At 30.6% G+C, this 22,164-nt stretch overlaps 1 protein-coding gene across 1 annotated transcript; it reads left to right on the top strand.

Moving 5' to 3' along the window:
* The first annotated feature begins 19,488 nt into the window (after positions 1-19,488).
* Positions 19,489-20,355, top strand: LOC117175402. The gene has a single exon (XM_033365112.1). The coding sequence runs from the start codon at positions 19,489-19,491 to the stop codon at positions 20,353-20,355; it is 867 nt and encodes a 288-aa protein (XP_033221003.1).
* The last annotated feature ends 1,809 nt before the right edge of the window (positions 20,356-22,164 follow it).

Here is a 22,164-nt window from a genome sequence, read left to right as displayed (position 1 = left end):
AGAATTATTTGGAAACATGTTTAAATTCACCTTGCTCTATTCTTTTTCCATCTAATCTCTTTTCTGTTCGCCATGTAAAGCAATTTGTTGGTTGAGAATATTATTTCAATCAAAATGAAAAAAATAAAGGAAACCTTGCAAAACTAGAGTCAAGGAAGCGCTTTGCATTATTCCTCAGTGCTTTTACAGCAATCCTTAAAATAAATTTAATGAATTCTACTGTTAGGACATATTTATTGTAAAGTCATTTCCGACCTGAATAGTATAATCAAAAAGTCTCAAGTGATTTTTAATGTTGGAAAATTTCGACTTTCTTGCTTGAATCTTTAATAGTTTTTAATACAACCCTTAAAATAAATGTGAATACTTTTCCTGTAATAATTTGTTTTCCATATATATTGTAAATTAATATACGAGCCGATTAGATTATATAAAAAATCTTCTGTCGTTTTGGTTTTTACTAAATATCGATTTCCTTGCCTAAATTTTTAAAAGATATCAAGCTAAATATTTAAATAAATGTAAACACTTTTTCTGCTAGCATATGTTTTTCACATTTATTTTGAATAGATCTTCGAACCCGAAAGTAAAAGAAAAAAATCTCCCTAGATTCTGGTTGTTGAGATATTTCTATTTCCTTGCTTCAATCTTCAAAGGATTCTAAAAGCACACTTAAAATAATTTAGAAAACTTTTCCCGCTAGAATATTTTCCCGCACTTATGTTTAATGGATTTTTGACCCTGACAGTAGAATCAAAAGTTGTCCCGTGATATTATCTCTTGCGAAATGTCTGTTTTCTTCCATTAATATTTAAAGAATGCTAAAACAACCTTTAAAATGATTTTTGAAACTTTTTCTGATAGTTTACAATTCCTACGTTTATTTTGAATTATATTCAGACCCCAGAAATATAATTAAAACATTTGCCTTGATTTTAGTTGCTGGGAAATGTCGATTTCCTTGCTTTAATCTTGAAGGGATGATAAAACAAGCATTAAACTGAATTCAAATATTTTTCCAGACAGAATAGTTTCAAGGTTCAACTTTGAAAGATTTTCTTGCTTTAATCGGTAGGGGATGATGAAAAACCCTCAAAATATTATCAAAAATTTTTCCTGCTATAATATGTTTTCCACGTTTATATTCATGTTTTAACATCCCTTAGAGATTCCAGCAATGATGCCCACATTTTTCAAAAACCAAAAACAACGGAGACTTATTGAATATAATACTGTGATCCGAAATCAATTCTAAATAAACGTGGGAAAAGTAACTTAGTGGGAAAAGTATTTGAAATTACTTCGGGGATTGTTTGAACATCCCTTAAAGATTCAAGCCATAACGCCCATATTTCCTAAACGCCAAAAGGACGAGAGACTTTTTGAATATAATACTGTGGTCTAAAGCATTGCAAAATAAGCATGGGGCAAGTGTCTTAGCGGGAAAAATGTTTTAAATCATTTTACGTGTTGTTTTGACATTTAAAACTTTAGAGCATTCTCAAAATTGTTAATCCTATTTTTTCAAGATTTAAAAACTATATGTAGGATCGTTTGTAGTACTAGGAAAATGAAACAATTTATTCTTACGACTCGCGTCAATAAAAAAATATCCAAGTTATAACATTTCGAAAATTAAAAAGAAAAAAAAAACGAAAATGCACATTTTAAGCCAAACCACGCACGATATGACAAAAAGCAAAAAAAGAAGAACATTTCATTTTGAAAGCTCTACAAGACAACATATCATTACAATTCATTGCATTTTTTCTTTAATATATAGTTTGTCTATTTTACTACTACAACTAGCTGTACAGAGAAATTTAACATCATGAAAAAATTAATCTTAAAAATTTTGAAAATACCCCGACTTTTTAAAAGAATTTGTATTATGATTAGAGAATAACAGAATTTCGTAAAGTTTTTTCAGGGTAGATGGAGCTATAAATTAAAAACTTTTTAAGTTGAATTTAATCGGAAAAAAGTCGACTTTAAAATTTTTTTCTAAAATAGATCTTTTCCCTGAAGCTACTTTCTTTCACGCAATTGAAGTAAAAAAATATTTACCCACATGAAAATATTTCAAAAGAATCCACGGAAATATTTCCAGCTCCTTTAATTAAAGTTTCTTTTTTATATACATTTTCACGAAAAGTTGAGTTCTAGCCTTTTTTAGTTCACTGACATGAATAATGTAAACCAATATACACTTTAACTAAAAATAACTTCACATTCATCACTTTCGCTTAGCAAGTATAACATGGGTAAAATAAAAAAAAAAGAAAAATAGAAAGAACAAATAAAAATAGTTGGAATGAATTATTAATAATAAAAATGAATCATCTCGATTGCACTTTCCCCTGAAAACGTTCCTAAATGCCACTAAAGTATTTTAAAAATTCCTCTTTTTCTGACACGAAATGCTTTAGGAATGGAGATAATGAATCATATAAATTTAATTACCAATGACTTTTAAAAAACATTGTTATTTAAAAACTAACTAATTTTAAGAATAGTTTTTTTAAATTTATTATTTATTGCCTTTTAACAGAATTATTCATTTTAATGTTAAAAATTAAGCAATAATATTCAACAAAGTAAAAAATCACGCTTATAGATCCTGATCCTGAGCTCGTTGATAGAAGCGATATACGACACCTTTGCGCTGGAGAGACTAATACATACCTGGGTGTGCCACAGAGCCGCATTCACGATATGACATCTATAAAGAATACTCTCCGAAGCAGATACAAACGTCTCATCCGGCAGATTTGGTCTTCCGAACTGTCGGCGAGGAACAAAGTATCTGCAACGAACATGCTTGCCATCCCGGTAGTACTCTATTCATTTGAGTAGTTCCACGGACGAAGAACGAGCTCAGATTCCTTGATATTGGGACAAGAAAGGTTATGCACGTGAACAAAAGCATGCATCTGAAGTCTTCCGTTCCGCGACTGTACATCTCACGCCGTCAAGGGGGTCGCGGAATATTGAGTCTTGAATGTCTTCACAACAGGATTATTCTGGGTACATCACATAGAGTTGCAAATGGAAGAGACCCTCTTCTTAAAATGGTCAGGAATTACGAAGAAGTGGGCAAAAGAGCGTTTCTGTACAAAGCAGCAGAGGAGGCTGCTGAAACACTCAGACTTAACTTCAGTATTAGGGATGAGCAAAATACATCAAATCTTATCTATCTCGAGTATTCACTCCTGAAAGCCCGGATTAAGAAAGCACAAGAGAAAAACTTTCGTGAACAGCTCCTCGATAAGAGGATGTACGGTATCTTCCACAGAAATGTGAAGGATTAGTCAATGTCTTGTGAGCTAACGTTTTTTTCCTTAAATCGCCCGGATTGAAGTCTGGTACGGAGGGTTTCATTGTGGCATGCCAAGACGGTGTAATTTCCACCTAAACATACCGTCGCCACATTTTGAGCCAAGACATTTCCGATGATAGCTGCAGGGCGTTCCATGCACACCCCGAGCATTTAGCTCACATACTATCTAGTTGTCCAACTCATGCGGGAACGACCTACATTCAAAGGCACAATGCGGCACTAAGAGTGCTTCATTACCATCTCTGCACTCTTACGGCATTAACCTTAATATCGCTCCTCTAAATGCTCCTAGGGAAATCTAGTCAATTGTCGAGAATGAGAAGTGCCGCATATTCTGGAACTTTATATTCTCGACAATTGTTTCTGTTGCTCACTCGAGGCCTGACATGGATCTTCTTGACTTCGAGAAGCGTACCATGTTCGTTATCGAATTTTCGGCACCAGCTGACAAAAATATCATAGCCAAGGAGAATGAAAAGAAAGAGAGGTATCGAGACCTTATAAGGGAGTTGCAACGACTGTACCCGGAATATTCTGTTTAACTACTCGTCCTTATCATCGGCGCTCTTGGAGGTGCCAAGCTTTCACTCGCTAATGGCCTAAAAAGCATCCCTGCATATCAAAAATATGCTAGAACACTTGCAGGAAAAATGCAGAAGGCGGTAGTCCTTGGGTCGCTCCGTGTTCTGAGGGTGCACGAGGCTTTTGCTGGATCGTCGCATGCATAGTTGCATAGTTTGACAGAAAATATAATTGTATATTTTTATTAACATGTGGATACCTTTCATCCTCACAATATTTTTGAGGTTTCATATGTAATCAAGAACATAAAATTTCTTGTCTCTATCTGCCGGAGCATTTTCTGGTTTTTAACAAGTTTTTCAACATAGGAAGAAAACTATTTTTTGTCTTTATTTTACTTTTCGAGATCGTTCTTTTTCAAAAATTTGACGTTATGGATTATTTTCGTTTCAAGATTTGTAATCTACATAAAGAGCGTATAGAATTGACAGAGGTATTTTCCAACTCCTTTTTCAAAGAATTATTTTTTCTCCTTTTTTCGAACAACGTCCCTCTCTTCTAATTTTTTTATTTAAGTGCAAGCTATAGTAATGCAACCCAGTAAAAAAATCAAACTACATTTCGTAGAAAATTAATTCTGTGCAATTGAAAAGTTTACCTATTATATTATGTTTAAAAATGCATTTCTTTAGGTTACGAATATAACTATTTGGTTAAAGATTGAATTATTTAGTTGAAAATTCGTTTTTGACGTACAAAATTGTTATCAACTGAAAATTAAACCATTCTATTTTTATTTAAAATTTGATTGTTTTAAGTCAAAAATGTGAGTAAGAAATTTTTCCTTAAGCCTTAAACTAGTTTGTTGAAGATTCACTTAATTGGTTGAAAATGAGACAATTTTGTTAGAAATTCGTAGGTTTATGGTCAAAAATTAATTTTTTTAATTTAAAAATTAAATATTTCATTACGGATTAAAAATAGATAGTTTTTCGTAGAAAATTCAAAATTTTTGTTGAAAATGTAAGTATTTTGTTTTAATTATACTTTTCTGGTACAAAATAAATATTCTTGATTGAAAATTCAACAGCTTGGCTTCATTCATTTTATGCGTTGAGGAGCCATCTCTTTGATTGACAATTTCAACTGTTTTTGGTTGAACCTTCGTTTTATTTGGTTGAAAATAAATTTTTTTGATGAAAACTCAACTATGATATTTTTTGTTAAAAGTTGATAGTTTTTAGTTAAAAATTGCATTATTTGACTCACAAAATTCAACTGGTTATTTGTAAATTCGTCTTTTTTTTAGAAACACTATTAATTTCGTAGAAAATTCATCTAGCTTAACTTAAACTGATTGGTTGAAACTTCAACAGCTTTGTTAAAAATGCAGTCTTCTTGCATAAGATTCACGATTGTCGTTGAAAGTAATACTATTTGGGTGACAATTTAACTTTTTTTATTAAAAATTCATTCTTTCACATTCAAAATGCAACTATTCGGTTGATTCGGAGATTTCTTGAAGGCTCACATGGAAGTTAAGGAGTAGGTTTCATTAATAATGAAAGAGCGAAACAGCATCTCAGAGATCATGATTTTGTATCTCTTAGATTGCTGTGGGTTAGAATGAAAGTAGGAATGAGAAGCTTATTCATCAAAGCGTGCCATGAAAAATTATAAAAAATATAATAATTATTACTATTACTACATATAAAATCATATAATAGTATTTAAAAAATTAAAACAGGATTTTTTTTGTAATTATACTTTTCTGGTAGAAACTCAATCTCCTTGAGTGGAAATTTTTAAGTCCACATTGAAGTGGCAAAACTGCGGCAAGTTTCCCAGGGGTAATTTTCACATCTGGGGCATCTCTCCTCAGCTCATGTCTCACACAAAAAAAAAGTTAAAGTGCGTCCAAAGATAGCATATTTGGAACTACGTACAAAAATTGGATACGGAGATTTATGCCACTGTTCAGAATTGCTGAAATTTTTTCTTCTTTACAAATGGTTAGAAAATTGTCTTGAGCGAGAGATACCACTGGAAAGAATTGCTGCAGTTTTACCATCTTTTAAACTACTAAGAAATTTGTTATCGAAGTGAGATGCGGCTGGGGAGACTTTCTTCAGTTTTCTCATTTTTATTTGGACTTTAAAAATTTGTTGGAAGAGATGGAGGTCACAGGGAGAACTTTTACTGGTAAGAGATGCTTCAAAAATGTCAATTTAGTATTAAGAAACGTCGTACGGGAGAGAAGCCACTAAGTAGAGATGCCGCAGATGAGACATGCCGCAGATGCCACATGCCGCGAATCTGACATGCCACAGATGTATAATCCCGCAGAAGAGGTATTCCGAAAATGTGGCATGCCACAGACGTAACATGCCGCAGATCTGACTTGCCACATGGAGACTTGCCACATGTGACATGATATGGACCACAAAAAAAGATGTCAACAAAAAATGTTTGGTGAATATTTCAACCAACAGAAATTTTAGTATTAAAATTAAGTCGGCTTAAATTCAACTAAACAGTTCAATCCTTAACCACAACATAATTATTTTCAACCAAACGATTATATTTTTGACTGAACAAAATATAAAAACTCTACTAATTTTTTAAACTTAACATTCAATTCAATTTTAAGGGACCTGCGCGAAAATGTGGCAGAAATATACCGAGCGCGTAGTGAGAGGTAAACACATTATCGAGCGTGAATCACGTGGTCCAACAGTCGCGCGCTCCAGGCGCGCTCAATCTTCTGAAACTAACACAGTTGTTCTTTTTTTTTTAATTTTTGAGTTTATCAAAATGTGATTTTTTCCTCCAGTTGGTGCTTGCCCACTCCCCTGCTCTCCCTCTTTATTTTCAGTTTATCACTAAATTTTAAATGCGACGAACTTTAGAATCGTGTGGAAAAAAATCACGAGAAAATCAGGTGCACATTAAACCTTTGGGAAAACAAGATAAGTGAGATAATATTCTCGGAATATATATAGTGGTTTTTTTCAAAAACGAATTCATTCTTTAAGGTACTAGCATCCGAATTGTAGATCTTACAGTTTATTCATCACAACGCGAGTTCTTCAAGCGAATTTAGGAAGAGTTTAAATTTGCATATAAAAATAATGTTGTAATATTCCATTCTGCACATCATTTCAGAAAATGCAAAATTTCGAAGTGAACCAGCGACACTTGTTTGCGACTATTCTTCTCAGTCTGATTTTGGGAGCAAGTAAGTGATTAAAAAAAATTTGTTTCAATATATTTTATCATTTGCATCTAAACGAACGAAAAATGTTAGTGTAATTTGTGATTATCTTTTCAGTTATAAATTTGATTATTTTGTTGAAAATTTAACAATTTTCTTGAAAAGAAATCCTTCTGGGTTGTAAATTCAACTGTTATTGTTAAAAATTCGTCTTTTGGGATAAAAAATGTAGCTCTTTTCGCAGAAAATTCAACTTTTGTTTAAAATTCGTCTTTTGGGATAAAAAATGTAGCTCTTTTCGCAGAACATTCAACTTTTGTTTAAAATTCATATTTTGTTCAGAAAAGTCCACTAAAATCTTTTTTCGATGACAACGAATTTATCTGAAAATATTGTTTACAATTCTTATTTTGGAGCTGAAAAGTGTACTGAAATCTTCGTTGGAAAAAATTGAACGATTAAAAAAATATTTTTTTCAAATGATTCTGTTTTTAAAAAATTTCATTTTTCTTGAATATAAATGACATTTTCGATGCAAAATTCAACCTTTTTGTAAAAATGTTGCCTTTTGGATTATAAAATTCACCTGCTTTAGCAGAAATTTCTTTCTTGGATAAAAAAGTAGCTTTTTGCTTGAAAATTCAAAAATTTGCTTGAAAAGTCATACTTTTAGTTTAAATTAAGTTGTTTAATTTATCTTTTTGGATTGAAAATTCTATTTTTCTCGTCGAAACTGATTTTTTCTTTAAAATTTCATGTTTATTCATTTATTTTAAACAAAGAAGTGTCTTTTATACTGCGAAAGATGGCTTTTTAAAAATGTACTTAATTTTGCAACAAATTAATTAAATGTTTGAAACAAATTTAAAAAAAAAAGATAAATCTTGAAAAAATGGAAAAGTTACATCTTCAGTTAACATTAGTAGTTTAACTTTTATATAAGTAGTTAAATTAAAATTTTTTAAACTTAAATTTAAACAAAATAATTAAACTTTTATTAAAATTTCTTAACAAACTCATCAACCAAATCTTTTAAACAAAATAGTTGAATACTCAAGCAAAGAAGAATCATTTCTAACCAAAGAGTGGCAATTTTTATTTTTAAAAAATGTTACTATAGAAGATGAATTTCGAAATCAAAACAATTAATTTTTAATGAATAATAGTTAAATTTTCTGTTAAGAAAAATTTCAGTTCACTTTTGACGATCAGAATATCAATTTTTGAACAAGAAATAATTGTCTATGAAAAAATTAAATTCTTAAACCTAAAAGACTAATTTTTAATCAACCAGAATGACTTTTTCAATAAATTGTTTAATTCTCTACCAAGTAATTACTTTTTATCCAAACAGTTTTAATTTCTCTTGAAACAGATGAATTTTTATTTTTTAAAAAATTGTTGAATTTTCATCAGAAAAAGATTTCAGTTCATTTTTCAACCCCAAACTATACATTTTAAACAAAAAATAAATTTTTTACTAAATAATTAATTTGTCAACAAAACATTAGAATTTTCAAGCAAAAAGTATGACTTCTTCAAAAATAGTTTAATTTTCAACCAAAAAGTTTAATTTTTATTCAAGAAATATTAAATTACTCTTCGAACAGATGAATTTTTAACTTAAAAAAATTTTGTTTCAAGAGAGTGAAATTTTTATCCAGAAAGGATTTTATTTCTCTCTTCAACACCAAAATATAAAATTTAAACAAGTAATTTTTCTACGGAATAGGTAAATTTCCATCAAAACCGCAAAACTTTCAATCAAAAAGTATAGATTTTCAACAAAATTGTTAAACTTTCAACCAAATAATTGTATCTTTTAAAAAAGTGTCAAATTTGGAAGCGAGAAGCTGCATTTTTATTTAAGAAAGATGAAATTTCTTCTGAAACAGATGAATTAAGAAAAACTTTAAAACAATAAGTTAATTTTCTGCAAAATAGGAGAATTTTGAACCAAAAAGTATGACTTTTTAACAAGATTGTTATATTTTCAACCTAAGAGTTCATTTTTGTTCAAGTAAAATAAAAACTCTACAAAAAATAGGCGAATTTTCATATCAAAAAGAGAAATTTACGAAAAAAAGAGTTAAGTTTTTATTCAAAAATATTTCAGTTAACTTTTCAACATCAAAATCCGAATTTTAAATAAAGAGTAAATTTTCTAGGAAACCTTTGAATTTTCAACGAAACAGTTGCATTTTTATCTAAGTGAGACGCAATAATTTTACTTAAAAAGATGAATTTTCGAAGCAAAAAAGCCAAATTTTCAGAAAAAATAGGTTCCTTCCAAGAAAGATTTCATTGGAATTACCAGCAACAATATGTGAATTTTAAACAAGAAGTGAATGTTCTACGAAAACGGAATAATTAAAGTATGGTCCCTTATAAGAAAGCATTACATTTTCATTTGTTTCTTGCAGACACGTTCAGTTTCAAAGATGCTAAAAACTGGGGCAAAAAATATGATAAATGTAAAGGGAAACATCAATCTCCCATTATTATTAAGCCAGATCCCAAGAACGGTTTTCCACCTATTCCTCAAAAACTAATAATTACAGATTTTCATAAATTACCAAAAAAACTGACCATGAGGAATACTGGTTCTACAGGTACTTGGCATTAATCATTTTAAATTATGAATTTAATTCTGTTTTCATTTATTTTATACATTCTTTTGCTTTTCCTGTACAGTTGAAATAAAACCAAATTGGACTGGACAACCTCCAAGGATGACTGGTGGACCGCTAAAAGGAAACTACGTTTTTGAAAAAACCACTTTTCATTGGGGCAAAAATAAGGTAAATATTACAATTTTTTGCATAATCTCTGAAACTAAATTAATGAAATTTTGCTAATTGTCTAAGAGACAATTTACTATTTGAGTAACAAAAACGTGACAAATAGAAAATTTTAATGAAAGAACACGATATTGTAGCATTTTCAATTTTGTTGAAATAATAAACATGCCAAATTTCGAAACTTGTAAATAGGCTATGTCACCTTTAACAACAGAACTTATTTACATGCGATTGCTTCAAAATAAAAATACGAGAATTATTAAGAAACTCAATCTATTTTTCCTTCATTATTCAGGTTAAAATTAATCCCGCAGAAATCCAATTTCATATCGAAAACAATGTAAGGAATTCCTGAAAATAAAATCAAGAAACTCACGACCAAATTTGGACATACACCATAAAATGTTCCCAATGCAATCTAAAAAAAACCTTTTCCTTTTTTTTCGTAAAAAATAAAGGCCATAAATAATAACCGATGAAAAGAATTTAAATTAAAAAAAGCTAACAGAGTTCCAAGAAAGTTGTTGAGCCTGATTTTTGAATTAGGTTTTCAATTTTTTTATTAATAAGCAAATGTGATGAAAAAATTGCAATTTTTTTCTATTTGACGTTCCCAGTTTTCTTCAATAACAGAAAAATGGATGAAATCACCAGTTGCATAGAGTAACATTAGTTAAAGATGTTTCAATATTAGACAAGAAACAAAAAATGTTTATGAACAAATTATTTGTTAAAAAAATGCTTTTTGCTATTTTCCATAATTAAACATTTTTTCAAGATATATTGCAAGAAATTTGAATGGAATCAATATAATATTACAAATATTTTCTCTTAAGATCATAATTATTTACAGTGTTAATTAATGCTATGAACAAATGCAGTGAGCAGGCATTTTTTTACAGAAAAATTCGTTTTTTTTTTTAAATTTTTTAAAAATTAGGATTGAAGATGAATATAGCAACTAAAATAATAACTAATAAGAAGCTAAGCTGAATTATTATGATGCATCTTTATAAACACACAGGCATTGAAAAAGACGAGTATGTCCATAGAGAAATTACCAAATAATGCATTGTTTATTGAATTTGTTTAAAGAAATCATTAAATTTATCAACTAATCTTTTATGTTGCTGCAATTATCAATAAGTTCCCAACTTAAAAATATTGATATCGAAAAAAATCTATTTTTTCCATCGGCAGATGCCCGAATAATGCATTTGTTTATTAAATTTGTGTTTAAAGAATTATAAAATTTATCAACAAATTATGAATTTTGCTGAAATCATCATGAAGTTCAAAATTAAAAAGACTGACATCAGAAAAAACGATTTTGTTCGTCAACAGATGCACGAATAATACACTTGTTTGTTCAATTTGTTTCGAAAAATCATAAAATTTATCAACTTATCGTAAATGTTGCTAAATTTAATTTGAAGATCCCAATTAAAAGCCTGAAATCGAAAAAAAATAATTTTTCTGTCGACAGATGTCCCAATAATACATTTGTTTATTAAATTTATTTTAAAAAATCATAAAATTAATGAAAAAATTATGAATTTTGTTGAAGTTATCATGAAGTTCATGACTTAAAGAGTAAAAATACAAAAAAAAAACGAATTTTTCTGTAGACTGTAGTTAGTATGAGCTTCCCAATTAAAAACGTTGACATTAAAAAAATCTAATATTCCTGGCGACAAATGGTTGAATAATGTATTTGTTTATTAAATTTGTTTAAAAAAATAATAATAATAATTAATAAATTATGAATTTTTCTGACATTATCAAAATGTTCCTAATTAAAAATAATTGACATCGAAAAAAGCGAATTTTGTCGGATCCCTGATTGTTGCATTTGTTCATTTAATTTGTTTATAATATAAACAATTGTAATTTTAAGAAAAAGTTCTACAAAAGAAACTATAAAAACAGTAGAATTATTAACCAAGAGATGAATTCTAAACCAAAAATATAAATTGTGGTTATCACTTTTCTTTAAAAAAATAATTTTTATTTCAAAAGTATGTATTTTCTATTCATAAAGACGAGCGGTCAACAAAAGAGTTGATTTTTTAAGAAAAAAGATAACTTTTTAACTTAATAGTATAATTTTCAACGAAAAAATTAAATTTTAAGCCAAAAGAACCAACGTTCTGTTTAAAAAGAATGTTAAACAAACCAGTAGTAACTTTGCCCAAAAAAGATGACTTTTAACCAAATAGTTAAATTTCTTACTAGATAATGGAAATTTTCAAATAAATAATTGAATTTTCAAATAAAGTGAACAAACTTTGAACCAGAAAGAATGAATTTTTAACCAAAAATGTTTAACCCAAAAAGATGACTTTTTACCAAAATAGTTCAATTTTCAAACAAATACTAAAATTTTAAAACACAAGAACCAATCTTCTGTATATAAAGAAGAATATTCAACAAAACAGTTGTAATTTTAACAAAAAAAATTACTTTGAAACCAAATAATCTAATTCTTAACAACGAAATTAAATTTTTAACCAAATAGTATAATTTTAAACCAAAACAACTAATTTTCTACTTAAAAAGAATTTTCAACAAAACATTTGTAATTTTGAACAAGAAAAGATGACCTTTGAACCAAATAGTTAAGTTTTTAACGAAATAATGTAATTTTCAATTAAGTAATTGAATTTTGAAATGAAAAGAACGAACTTTGAACAACAAGAAAAAATTATTTTTGAACCAAAAAGATAAATTTTTAACCCAAAAATATGACTTAAAAAAATAGTTCAATATTCATGCAAAAAAAAGTTTCAAATAAATAATAGAACTTTGTACCAAAAAGCCAAATACTCAACAAAACACTTGAATTCGTGACCGAAAAGATTGCTTTAGAAAATAGATGAATTTTTAACAAAATAAACTCTTCAACTAAATAGCAGACCTTTCAAATGAAAAGAATCAAATTTGAGCGAAAAATAATAATTTTCAACCTAAAATATGATTTTTTAAAGAAAATAGTTCAAATTTCAACAACAAAATTAAATTTACGACCAAATAGTAGAATTTTGAATCAAAGAGTTGAATTTTTAATAAAATAATGAAATTTCCAAAACGAGTAGTCAAATTTTCAAGAAAAAAAAACGAACTTAAAACTAAAAGAAATTAATTTTGAACCAAAAAGGTGAAATTTTAACCTAAACATTTTTCTTAATAACAACATACTTTAATTTTCAACAAAATAAATAAACTTGCAACTAAAAAGTAGAATTTTGAACCAAAAGGAAATAATTAAAAAAAAATTAAAAACTTCAAGTGAATGGGTTTTTTTAAACCATTTAACCAAATATTCGAATTATCGACGAAATAAGATGACTTTAACAAAATAGTTGAATTTTTGCCCGAAGGAAATAATTTTTTAACAAAATCGTCAAATTTTCAACTAAATAGTCGAATTCTTAACCAAGTAGCATAAATTTTATATTAAAAATGTAATAGTAAGCTCTTCAAATAAATATAAAGAATTTTTAACAGAAAAATTTTTTTAAACTATCAAAGCAGTAGAATTTTTAACCAAGAGATGAATCCTGCACCAAAAATATAATAATAGGGTCTTCAAGAAAATACTCGAATGCTTAACAAAATAATTAAAATATCAAATAAATCGTGCAGTTTTTAACCAAGAGAGATCAATTCTGGCGATCCCTTTTCTATGAAAAAAAGAATTTTCATTCAAAAAGTATGAATTTTCAACCAAAAAGATGAATTTTTATGAAAACAAGTAAATTTGCAACGAAATCTTGTGATTTTTACTATTTCATTCCCTAAATAATAAAATTTTACTGTTTCGGTAGACAAAAATTCAATTGCTGAATCAAGTAGCAGAGTTTTCAGTGATTTAGATTTTGAGAGTACTTAATGGAAACATTACTAAGGATACTAATAATCATAATTTTTATTTTCACCGCAAGAATAAGGAAGGGGGAGTGCCCTTAAAGTATGATGCCAAGATGAAACAAATGTCTCCGTAAGTCAAAAATGTGCTATTGATATTTTTATTGACACTAATCCTGACAAAACGTTCGATATTAAATTTCATATAATCATTTCTATTTCTATAGTGCGGATATGGAGATGCATCTGCATTTTTATAAAAAAAACTTCAAATCATTTGAGAAAGCTCAGTCAAAAAAAGGCGGACTTGCAGTGTTTGCAGTGGGGCTCATCAATGTAAGAGATACAAACTAATTATACACTTGCAATAATTTTTTAAAATATGTTTATTATTTTTGATTTTTGAATTAACTATATTATAAATTAATAATTGATTAATTACAATTCTATTGTTGTTCCGAAAAGCTACAAAAATGTTTTATTGCACAAACTGAAAGCTAAAAAAGGAGGGAGATATTATGTAAATTTTTTGCTTTTATTTACATTTCTAGTTTTACGAATTTCATGTTGGTTGTGTTTTTAAATTTTTTTGTTGATAACTAAAGTTTGAAAAAAAAAACAATCGATGGACATTTCGAAAAAGAGGAATTGGAAGTGAAAAGATACCCACAAAAAAGGTTTCCACAATAGCTTTTGGAAAAACTAATCTATTAGATTGGCCTTTAGTACACTTCTTTAATGTCTTAAACTAAAGGTCAAGTTCGTTAGCGAGCTATTTTGGATAACAATTCAAAAGGTGGGCACATTTTGAATTTTTTTGAGACAAATCTTTCTGAAACTTCGAAAATTGTCTTTGCGGTTATTGATAGTATTATAAAATTCGAACAATTTATCCTAATGACCTTTTTCATAAAAACAAAAATTACTAGATTTATAGCATTTACGAAATTCCAAAAAACATAGATTGTTAACCAAATGTTGGAAATTCTAACCAAAAAATGAATTTTAAAAGAAAGTTATGAATCTTTCCTCCAAAAAATGAATTTTTAAACGAATAGTTGAATTTCTGACCACAAAGATAAATTTCCAAACAAGGAGACTATTTTTCTATCAACGAGACGAATTTTCAACAAAATAAATCAATTTTCAGTCAAAGAACAAAATGAATTTTTAACCAAAATATTGAATTTTTAAATAAAAAGTTAAATTTCAAACCAAAAAGATGAATTTTCATCTAAAAATACCAAATACAGATAAACAGATAACAGATAAATACCAAGAAAAGGACATACTTTACCAAAATTTTTTTTTATATTCATCTTTTTTCGTATTTTGCAGAGTTTAACCACAAAATGTAATTTTTAGTTTCCCGTTATGTTTTTATGCTGTCAAAATGTGAATCTTCGAATGTTTAAAAAGTTCAAAAATTTGTTATGATAATCTTGTAGGGTGTTCAAAAATCAACATTTTTCTTCTCTCGACTTCTTTCATATCGTGTGTAATTTTTGATTTTGTGAAAAAAGTTCATTAGGATAAATTGTTTGTCTTTTTGAATACTATGAACATCCGTGCAGAGAATTTTCAAATTAAAAAAACAAGTTTTGGACACTAACAGAGTGTACCAAATGTCAATCTAATAGATTAATTTTTTCAAAAGTTATCATGTTTACAGATACACATACAGACAGACAGATATGTACATACGTGAAAAACCTGTTTTTTGGATTCAGGGAGTCTCAAAATGTGTAAATTTGACAAAAAATGGTGAGGGGGGGGGGGGTCCGATTTTACACAAATCTAATACCTTCTCTGATGAGATTGTAAAAACAAAATATTAAAATATTCTAACATTTTGTTTAATTTAATAAAATCTTTGGTAATACGTTGAAATAAATTTCAATAATGAAATACCTTGAAAACTTTTAAAATTTCTTAAAAATCACTGAGATCTTCGAAAATGTGTTAAACTCTCTTGCAAGCTCCTAATAGATCCTAAATTGAAAAAAAAATCAATTCGTCTTTAAGCAAAAATTCTAGACTAACGACCAATCTTTAAAATTTCAGGGTGGATTTGAAGACCCCGATTATTCACTTGAAAATGTGGAAAAAGTATTAAAGAAGGTGCAATCCATAAAGTCAAAAGCAAATGTATCCCCGTTTCCCTTAGCAAGTTTTGTAGACCAAGGTTGGATCAAAGAATATCAATTTTACGAAGGCTCTTTGGCTTATCCACCTTGCTCGGAAACTGTGACTTGGTTCATCTATGAACCTAATATTCAGATTACCCCGAACCTGGTAAGAATTTACATTACTTTAAAATATATAGGAGCATAAGTTTGATATTTTAATCACTATTATGACTTTACATCCGTCTTTTTTCTTTCAGTTAAGTGGATTCGGGAAAATAACACTGGCCGAGGGAGACGTTTCGAATATTAGACCTACCCAGGCGCTAAACGATCGTAAAATCAAGATGGTATATACTAAGTAAGAGCACTAAATTTCGATTATTGGCTGCACTCGGAAAAGGTATTTTGCAGTTTTCCTCTCCCTTGGCCAAACCACTAAGCAAATGTAAGAGCCTCTAATAAAAATCCGGCTGCAGATGGTAGTGGTAGATAGTAAGAATATAAGTTTTTTGTTTATATGAAAATGTAAAGAATATACATTTAACTGATAATAAGAAATAAAGTCCTTTGAGTTGGATCAATTATTATTTTCTTTGAGGTATTTTAAGTACATACCCTCCTCTCAGTTTTTGAAGGTAAGCAATAATATGGAGTTATAAATTTTAAAAAATTTGCTCAATATCGAATTTTCTTGAAATATGCAGAAAAATCGAGTTTTTGGGTCATGTTAATTGCACATTTTATCAAAAAAATTTAACCACAAAAAAAGTTGAATTACAGAAGAAGAAAGATTCATTTATGCCCCAGAACTTTTCGACGAAAAAACATGCATTTTATATCTGTCTAGACGAATTTTTCGCAGAATACTTGAACTTTCGTAACAGATGATTTTTAATCCAAATTTTCGTATTTAAAATCCAAGAATTCAAAATAAAAGAAATTTGAATGAGATTAAAATCAAATTTGAAATCCTATTTAAGTTCCAATAATCAAGTTAATGTGCAGTGTTGAGTCTTAACGAAAATGTATAGATCTTGAGTTCCTTATTTGCTTGAAAGTTGTATTTTTGAGGATTATCCATTTCTATCAGCAAGCGCGATTCACTATCTCATAAGCTTAATAACGGTCAGGAAGATGTTAGTCACTTTAGGAATTTACTATTTGAAATCGTCGTTTATGATTTTGAGAAACAGATGTTTAAATTTATTGAGGGGTTTGTCCAGCTTGTCGCCTCTGCGATTTTCTTTACTTCTCCGACTAGACCCTTGCTAATCCTCAACCCTGTAGCCTGTTTCATCCTCAGAACTTAAGGACGTTTTCTATTCGTGTGTCTATGTCATAAACTACTTCACTAGCACCCCCACTTCAATTTGTCATCTGCGATCCCACATTGAACCCCGATTTATACTCTTGAAATCAGTCAGTCGACAACGAGAGTTACACTAACGAACAACCCCTTTCTCAGATCAGCTAACAGCTAACTAAATAATCACTCGCGAACTACAACTTCATTCCTTCAATATCAAGTATTTACCTTTTGAATAAACGTAAATTTTACATTAATCGATTCAACGATTTATTCAGAGATTCTTGTTCCTGAATGTTCCGAGGAGTGATGACTAACGCAAGCTAACGTATAAGCTTGTCCTGCGTCGTGATCCGCAGCGCAACACATGGTCCTTCGAGAGCCGGATAGTGAGTTTAACGTAAATTATTCACATCAATTATCAAAAAACGAGCTTGTGGATAGAATACAGTCGCGAATGAGAAAAGAACGTAATCGAATAACGAAAACGAATATCGAATTTGAAAATAACGAAAACTTATCAATGAACTTTAACGAAAACGTGATCGGACCATCATTTGTGCTTTAAGTGTCAAATAATATCGAATTTAAAAGAGCTTTTAAACATAATCTGAAAAAGTGACACTTAAGAGAGAGTGAATCAATTCAGAAATTGAACTTTCTAACGAAAACAAAACTATAAAGTGTGTGTTGAGTCCCATTCAACTAACAATCGTGCATTGCTGATACAAAATACAGCAACGGAGATCCTGCCACGTCATATCACACGGATGGAAGCAGAATCATGAGAGAATTCATAATCGAATCGAACATCCTGGGATATCATTGAATCGCACCATATCAGCAGTGTAGCCTTTGTCAGCCGGCAATTGAAACAATTCAGCCTAAGTCAACCAACGTAAACGTAAGTCTTTCATGCTTCTTATCTGGGTCATAATCTCCATGTATACTTCCTAACCAAATTTATTGTTTCGTGATTGAATTTCTCTATTTAAATTCGTTAAATTATAAATTCTGTTCATAATAATCCAGAAAACGTTGCACCATACAAAAAGGTCGTTGGAGAGCGTGCAACTCTATAGACTAAGGTAACTAAATTAAAAAACTATGTTGAAAAGCCAGAAAGCTTGATAATTGTAGAGGTATTACGAGAAAAGTTCGCAAGAGTAGAAAACATTGAAGATCTTTTTAATACGATTCAATCACAAATCGATTCGTTAGTTATGGAAACGGATTTAGATGCAGAAGATAAAGAGGGAAGTGACTTTGAGAATGAAGTTTTTTTCGCTATCGGGAAGGCTAAGACAAGTCTAGGTGGCTCAAATTCTGATCCTTCAACTCACAACGCGAATTCCCATGATTCTGAAAGATCTAATGTTACTGCAAATGATATGTCTCATATAGATCATCTAGAATAAGAAATCGTCGAAGCAAATTATCGAGTTCCAAAGATGGATTTACCTAAATTCGAAGGGTCATAAAAATAATAGCCTGGTTTCAGTGACACTTTTAAATCGACAGTTTATAGTAATAGAAGATTTACTGACTTTGAGAAATTAGTGTCTCTGCGGTCTTGCCTATTAGAAAAGGCAGCAGAAAAAATCGAATCGTTAGAGACTACTTCCTTAAGCAAACCCTCTTTGGAATCATTTCTAATTGATCTAATCGTCTCAAAATTAGATCCACAATCGCGTTTAAAATAGAAGGAAGAAACTCAAGGAGTCGCACATCTAACTATGAGTCAATTGCTCGAATTTCTGCATTCTCGTCGAAAGGTTCTTGAAACTCATTAGACCATAAAAAGCGAAAAACTTGATCAATCGGTTAAATTCAATTCAAAGGTTCCTCAAAATAATCCACAATTTAATCGACGGCAAAATGGACAAAATGATAATATTCGAAATCTACCCTCGTATTCGACACAAGTGAAACCTTTCTGTCATTTATGTACGGCTTCTCATTTTACACAATACTGTGAATCTCTCGTAAATGCGACGGTCTCTAAGCAAATAAACATTGTGAAAAGGGCAATTCAGTGTTTTAATTGTTTTATGTCAAATCACAGCGTTGAGGATTGCAGATCGAGTCATTGCAAATCGTGCAATAAAAGACATCATTCTTTATTGCATGTCGAAAACGAGAAACCCGTCAAGTCGGCTCATGTAAATGCGATATCTTTAAAAAAAAGCCTACCATCCGAAAATGTCATAACATCCGCGATTGTCTATATAATGGATCAAAAGGGAACGCCTCACGAATGCAGAATTTTTCTTGATTCATGCTGACAACCACATCTCTTAACGAAACAAATGGCCGCAAAATTAAATTTGACCAGACAAAAAATCGACATTCGCCTTGGCGCTGTACATTTAATGTCATCGAGGATAGAATATATGGCAAGCGCCACCGTGAAATCGCGTATTAATATTTTCTGTCTAGATCTTGATTTTCTGATAGTAGACGAAATAAACGCACGTTTGCCTTTAGAATCAACTAACAGAGCGCAGTTAAATATTTCTTCCCATCTTAAATTAGCCGACCCCAAATTTAATAAACCAGGTATCGTCGATGCCATTATCGGTGCTGAATATTTTCTGCAACTTTTGGCCGTCGGACAAAGAAAAATTCCTGGACAAACTGCTGTAATACAAAACACAGCTTTTGGCTGGATAATAGCGGGTAAAATCACTGTATCACAATTTTTTAAATCGACCTCTTGCCATCTATTGACAATGTCGCTAGCAAGTCAAATAGACACATTTTGGAAAATAGAAAGTTGCCCTGAGGAAAAGATTTTATCGAACGAAGAAAGCGCATGCAAAATTCATTATAAAAAGAATACATGTTGGAATCAAGAGAGCAAGATATATATTGTTAGACTTCCGTTCAAGGAAAATGTAGACGATGTAGACGAATCATATGCGACCACAAAAAAGCGATTCTCTGAACTCGAGAGAGCTTTAGCGAAAAAACCGAATATAAAAGCGAAATATATCGAAAATCTAAAGGCATTCGAAGAGATTCATCACATGACTGAGTTAAAAAACGTCTCTGTTCGCGAGGGCTATTATTTACCTCATCATGCAGTGATTAAAGAGTCCAGTCTGACAACGCAACTTCGCGCAGTCTACGACGGTTCAGCCAAAACGACAACTGGCTTGATACTCGTATGGTAGGTCGTACAGTACAAGACAACTTGTTTTCTATACTCACTCGTTTCCGTTCATATTCTTTTCTGCTAACGGGTGATATAGAAAAAATTTATCGTAAAATCTTAATACACCCTGACGATCGAAATCATGAAAGGATTTTGTGTCGAGAAGATTCCCAACAGCCCGTAAAAATATTTGAATTGAATACCGTAACTCACAGAACTGGTATTATGGCACAAATTTTGTGGGTGTTAAAAACGAAATCGATTAAATAACAAATTTATTGCAATCGCAATCTCATAATGAATCTGTGAAAAGAGCTCTTACCTTGTAAAATATCGCGTGGCATTTTGTGCATCCGAGTACCCCCCACTTTGGTGGTCTCTGGGAGGCGACCGTAAAGTCTTTTAAGCACCTCATGCTTCGCGTGATTGGTGACAAATTCTTGCAATACGACGATTGACTGACGTTTGCAATTGAAGTGGAAGCAATTCTAAACTCGCATTCAATAACTCCCATCCTTTCCGATCCTAATGATTCAGCCGCCCTCACACCTGGCCACTTTCTCATTGATGACTCATTTACAAGCATGCCAGAACAAAACCTGGAGGAAATTTCTTCAGGACGTTTATCGTCTTGGCAACATGTCCAAAAGACGCGTCAATATTTTTGGAGGCGTTGGTACAAGGAGTACCTGCACGTATTAAGCGCCAAGAAGAAATGGCATAGCGGCGAAACTACTAACGTAAAGATCGGCGATCTCGTTACCCTGTGTGTAAACAATGTGTCTCCCAATACAATGAATTATTGGTCGTATCATTGCACTTCACCCTGGAAATGATGATGTTGTCCGAGTTGTTGCAGTGAAAACCTCTCGAGGCGAATACAAACGCAGCGTGAAGAAAATATCTCCACTGCCAATCGAATTAACTAGCGCTGCCTAGCCTTTTAAAAGGCAATGTTTACCATAATGATTTTTTTTCATGTAAACATTTCCTATTGCTTCAATAATTGATCTCTTATACTTCATTACATTTTTAGATCATAAGACATAATATCTATGTAAATAGTACCTTGCACTGAAATCGTATGATCTTTTTTGTAATCGAATCACTTTATGTTTTCGCTATTTTTATTCAAAAACAGTAAGATTTGATTATTTTGAACCTGACCGTTCAAAGGGGCTGGCATGCTGAGTCTTAACGAAAATATATAGATCTTGAGTTCAGTATTTGCTTGAAAGTTGTATTTTTGAAGATTATCCTTTTCTATTAGCAAGCGCGATTCACTGTTTCATAAGCTTAGTAACGGTCAGACAGATGTTAGCCACTTCAGAAATTTACTATTTGAAATTGTCTTATATGATTTCGAAAAACAGATATTTAATTTCATTGAGGGTTTTGTCCAGCTTGTCGCCTCTGCGATTTTCTTTACCTCTCCGACTAGACCCTTGCTAATCCTTAATCCTGTAGCGTGTTTCATCCTCAAAACTTAAGGACGTTTTCTATTTGTGTATCTGCGACATCAAGTACGTCACTAGCACCCCCACTTTAATTTGTCATCTGCGATCCCACCTTGAACCCCGATTTCTGCTCTTGAAATCAGTCACTCGACAACGAGAGTTAAACTAACGAAGAACCCCTTTATCAGATCGGTTAATAACTAAATAATCAATCGCGAACTACAACTGTATTCCTTCAATTTTAAGTTTTTACGTTTTGAATAAACGTGAACTTTACATTAATCGATTCTACGATTTATTAAGAGATCCTTGTTACTGAACGTTCCAAGGAGTGATCACTAACGCAGGCTAACGTGATGCTGTGTCGTGAT

This window comes from Belonocnema kinseyi, chromosome 6, assembly GCF_010883055.1.
Source record: "Belonocnema kinseyi isolate 2016_QV_RU_SX_M_011 chromosome 6, B_treatae_v1, whole genome shotgun sequence".
Taxonomy (NCBI): domain Eukaryota; kingdom Metazoa; phylum Arthropoda; class Insecta; order Hymenoptera; family Cynipidae; genus Belonocnema; species Belonocnema kinseyi.
Note: the sequence above shows the minus strand (reverse complement) of the source record. Positions and strands in the feature narration are given on the sequence as shown.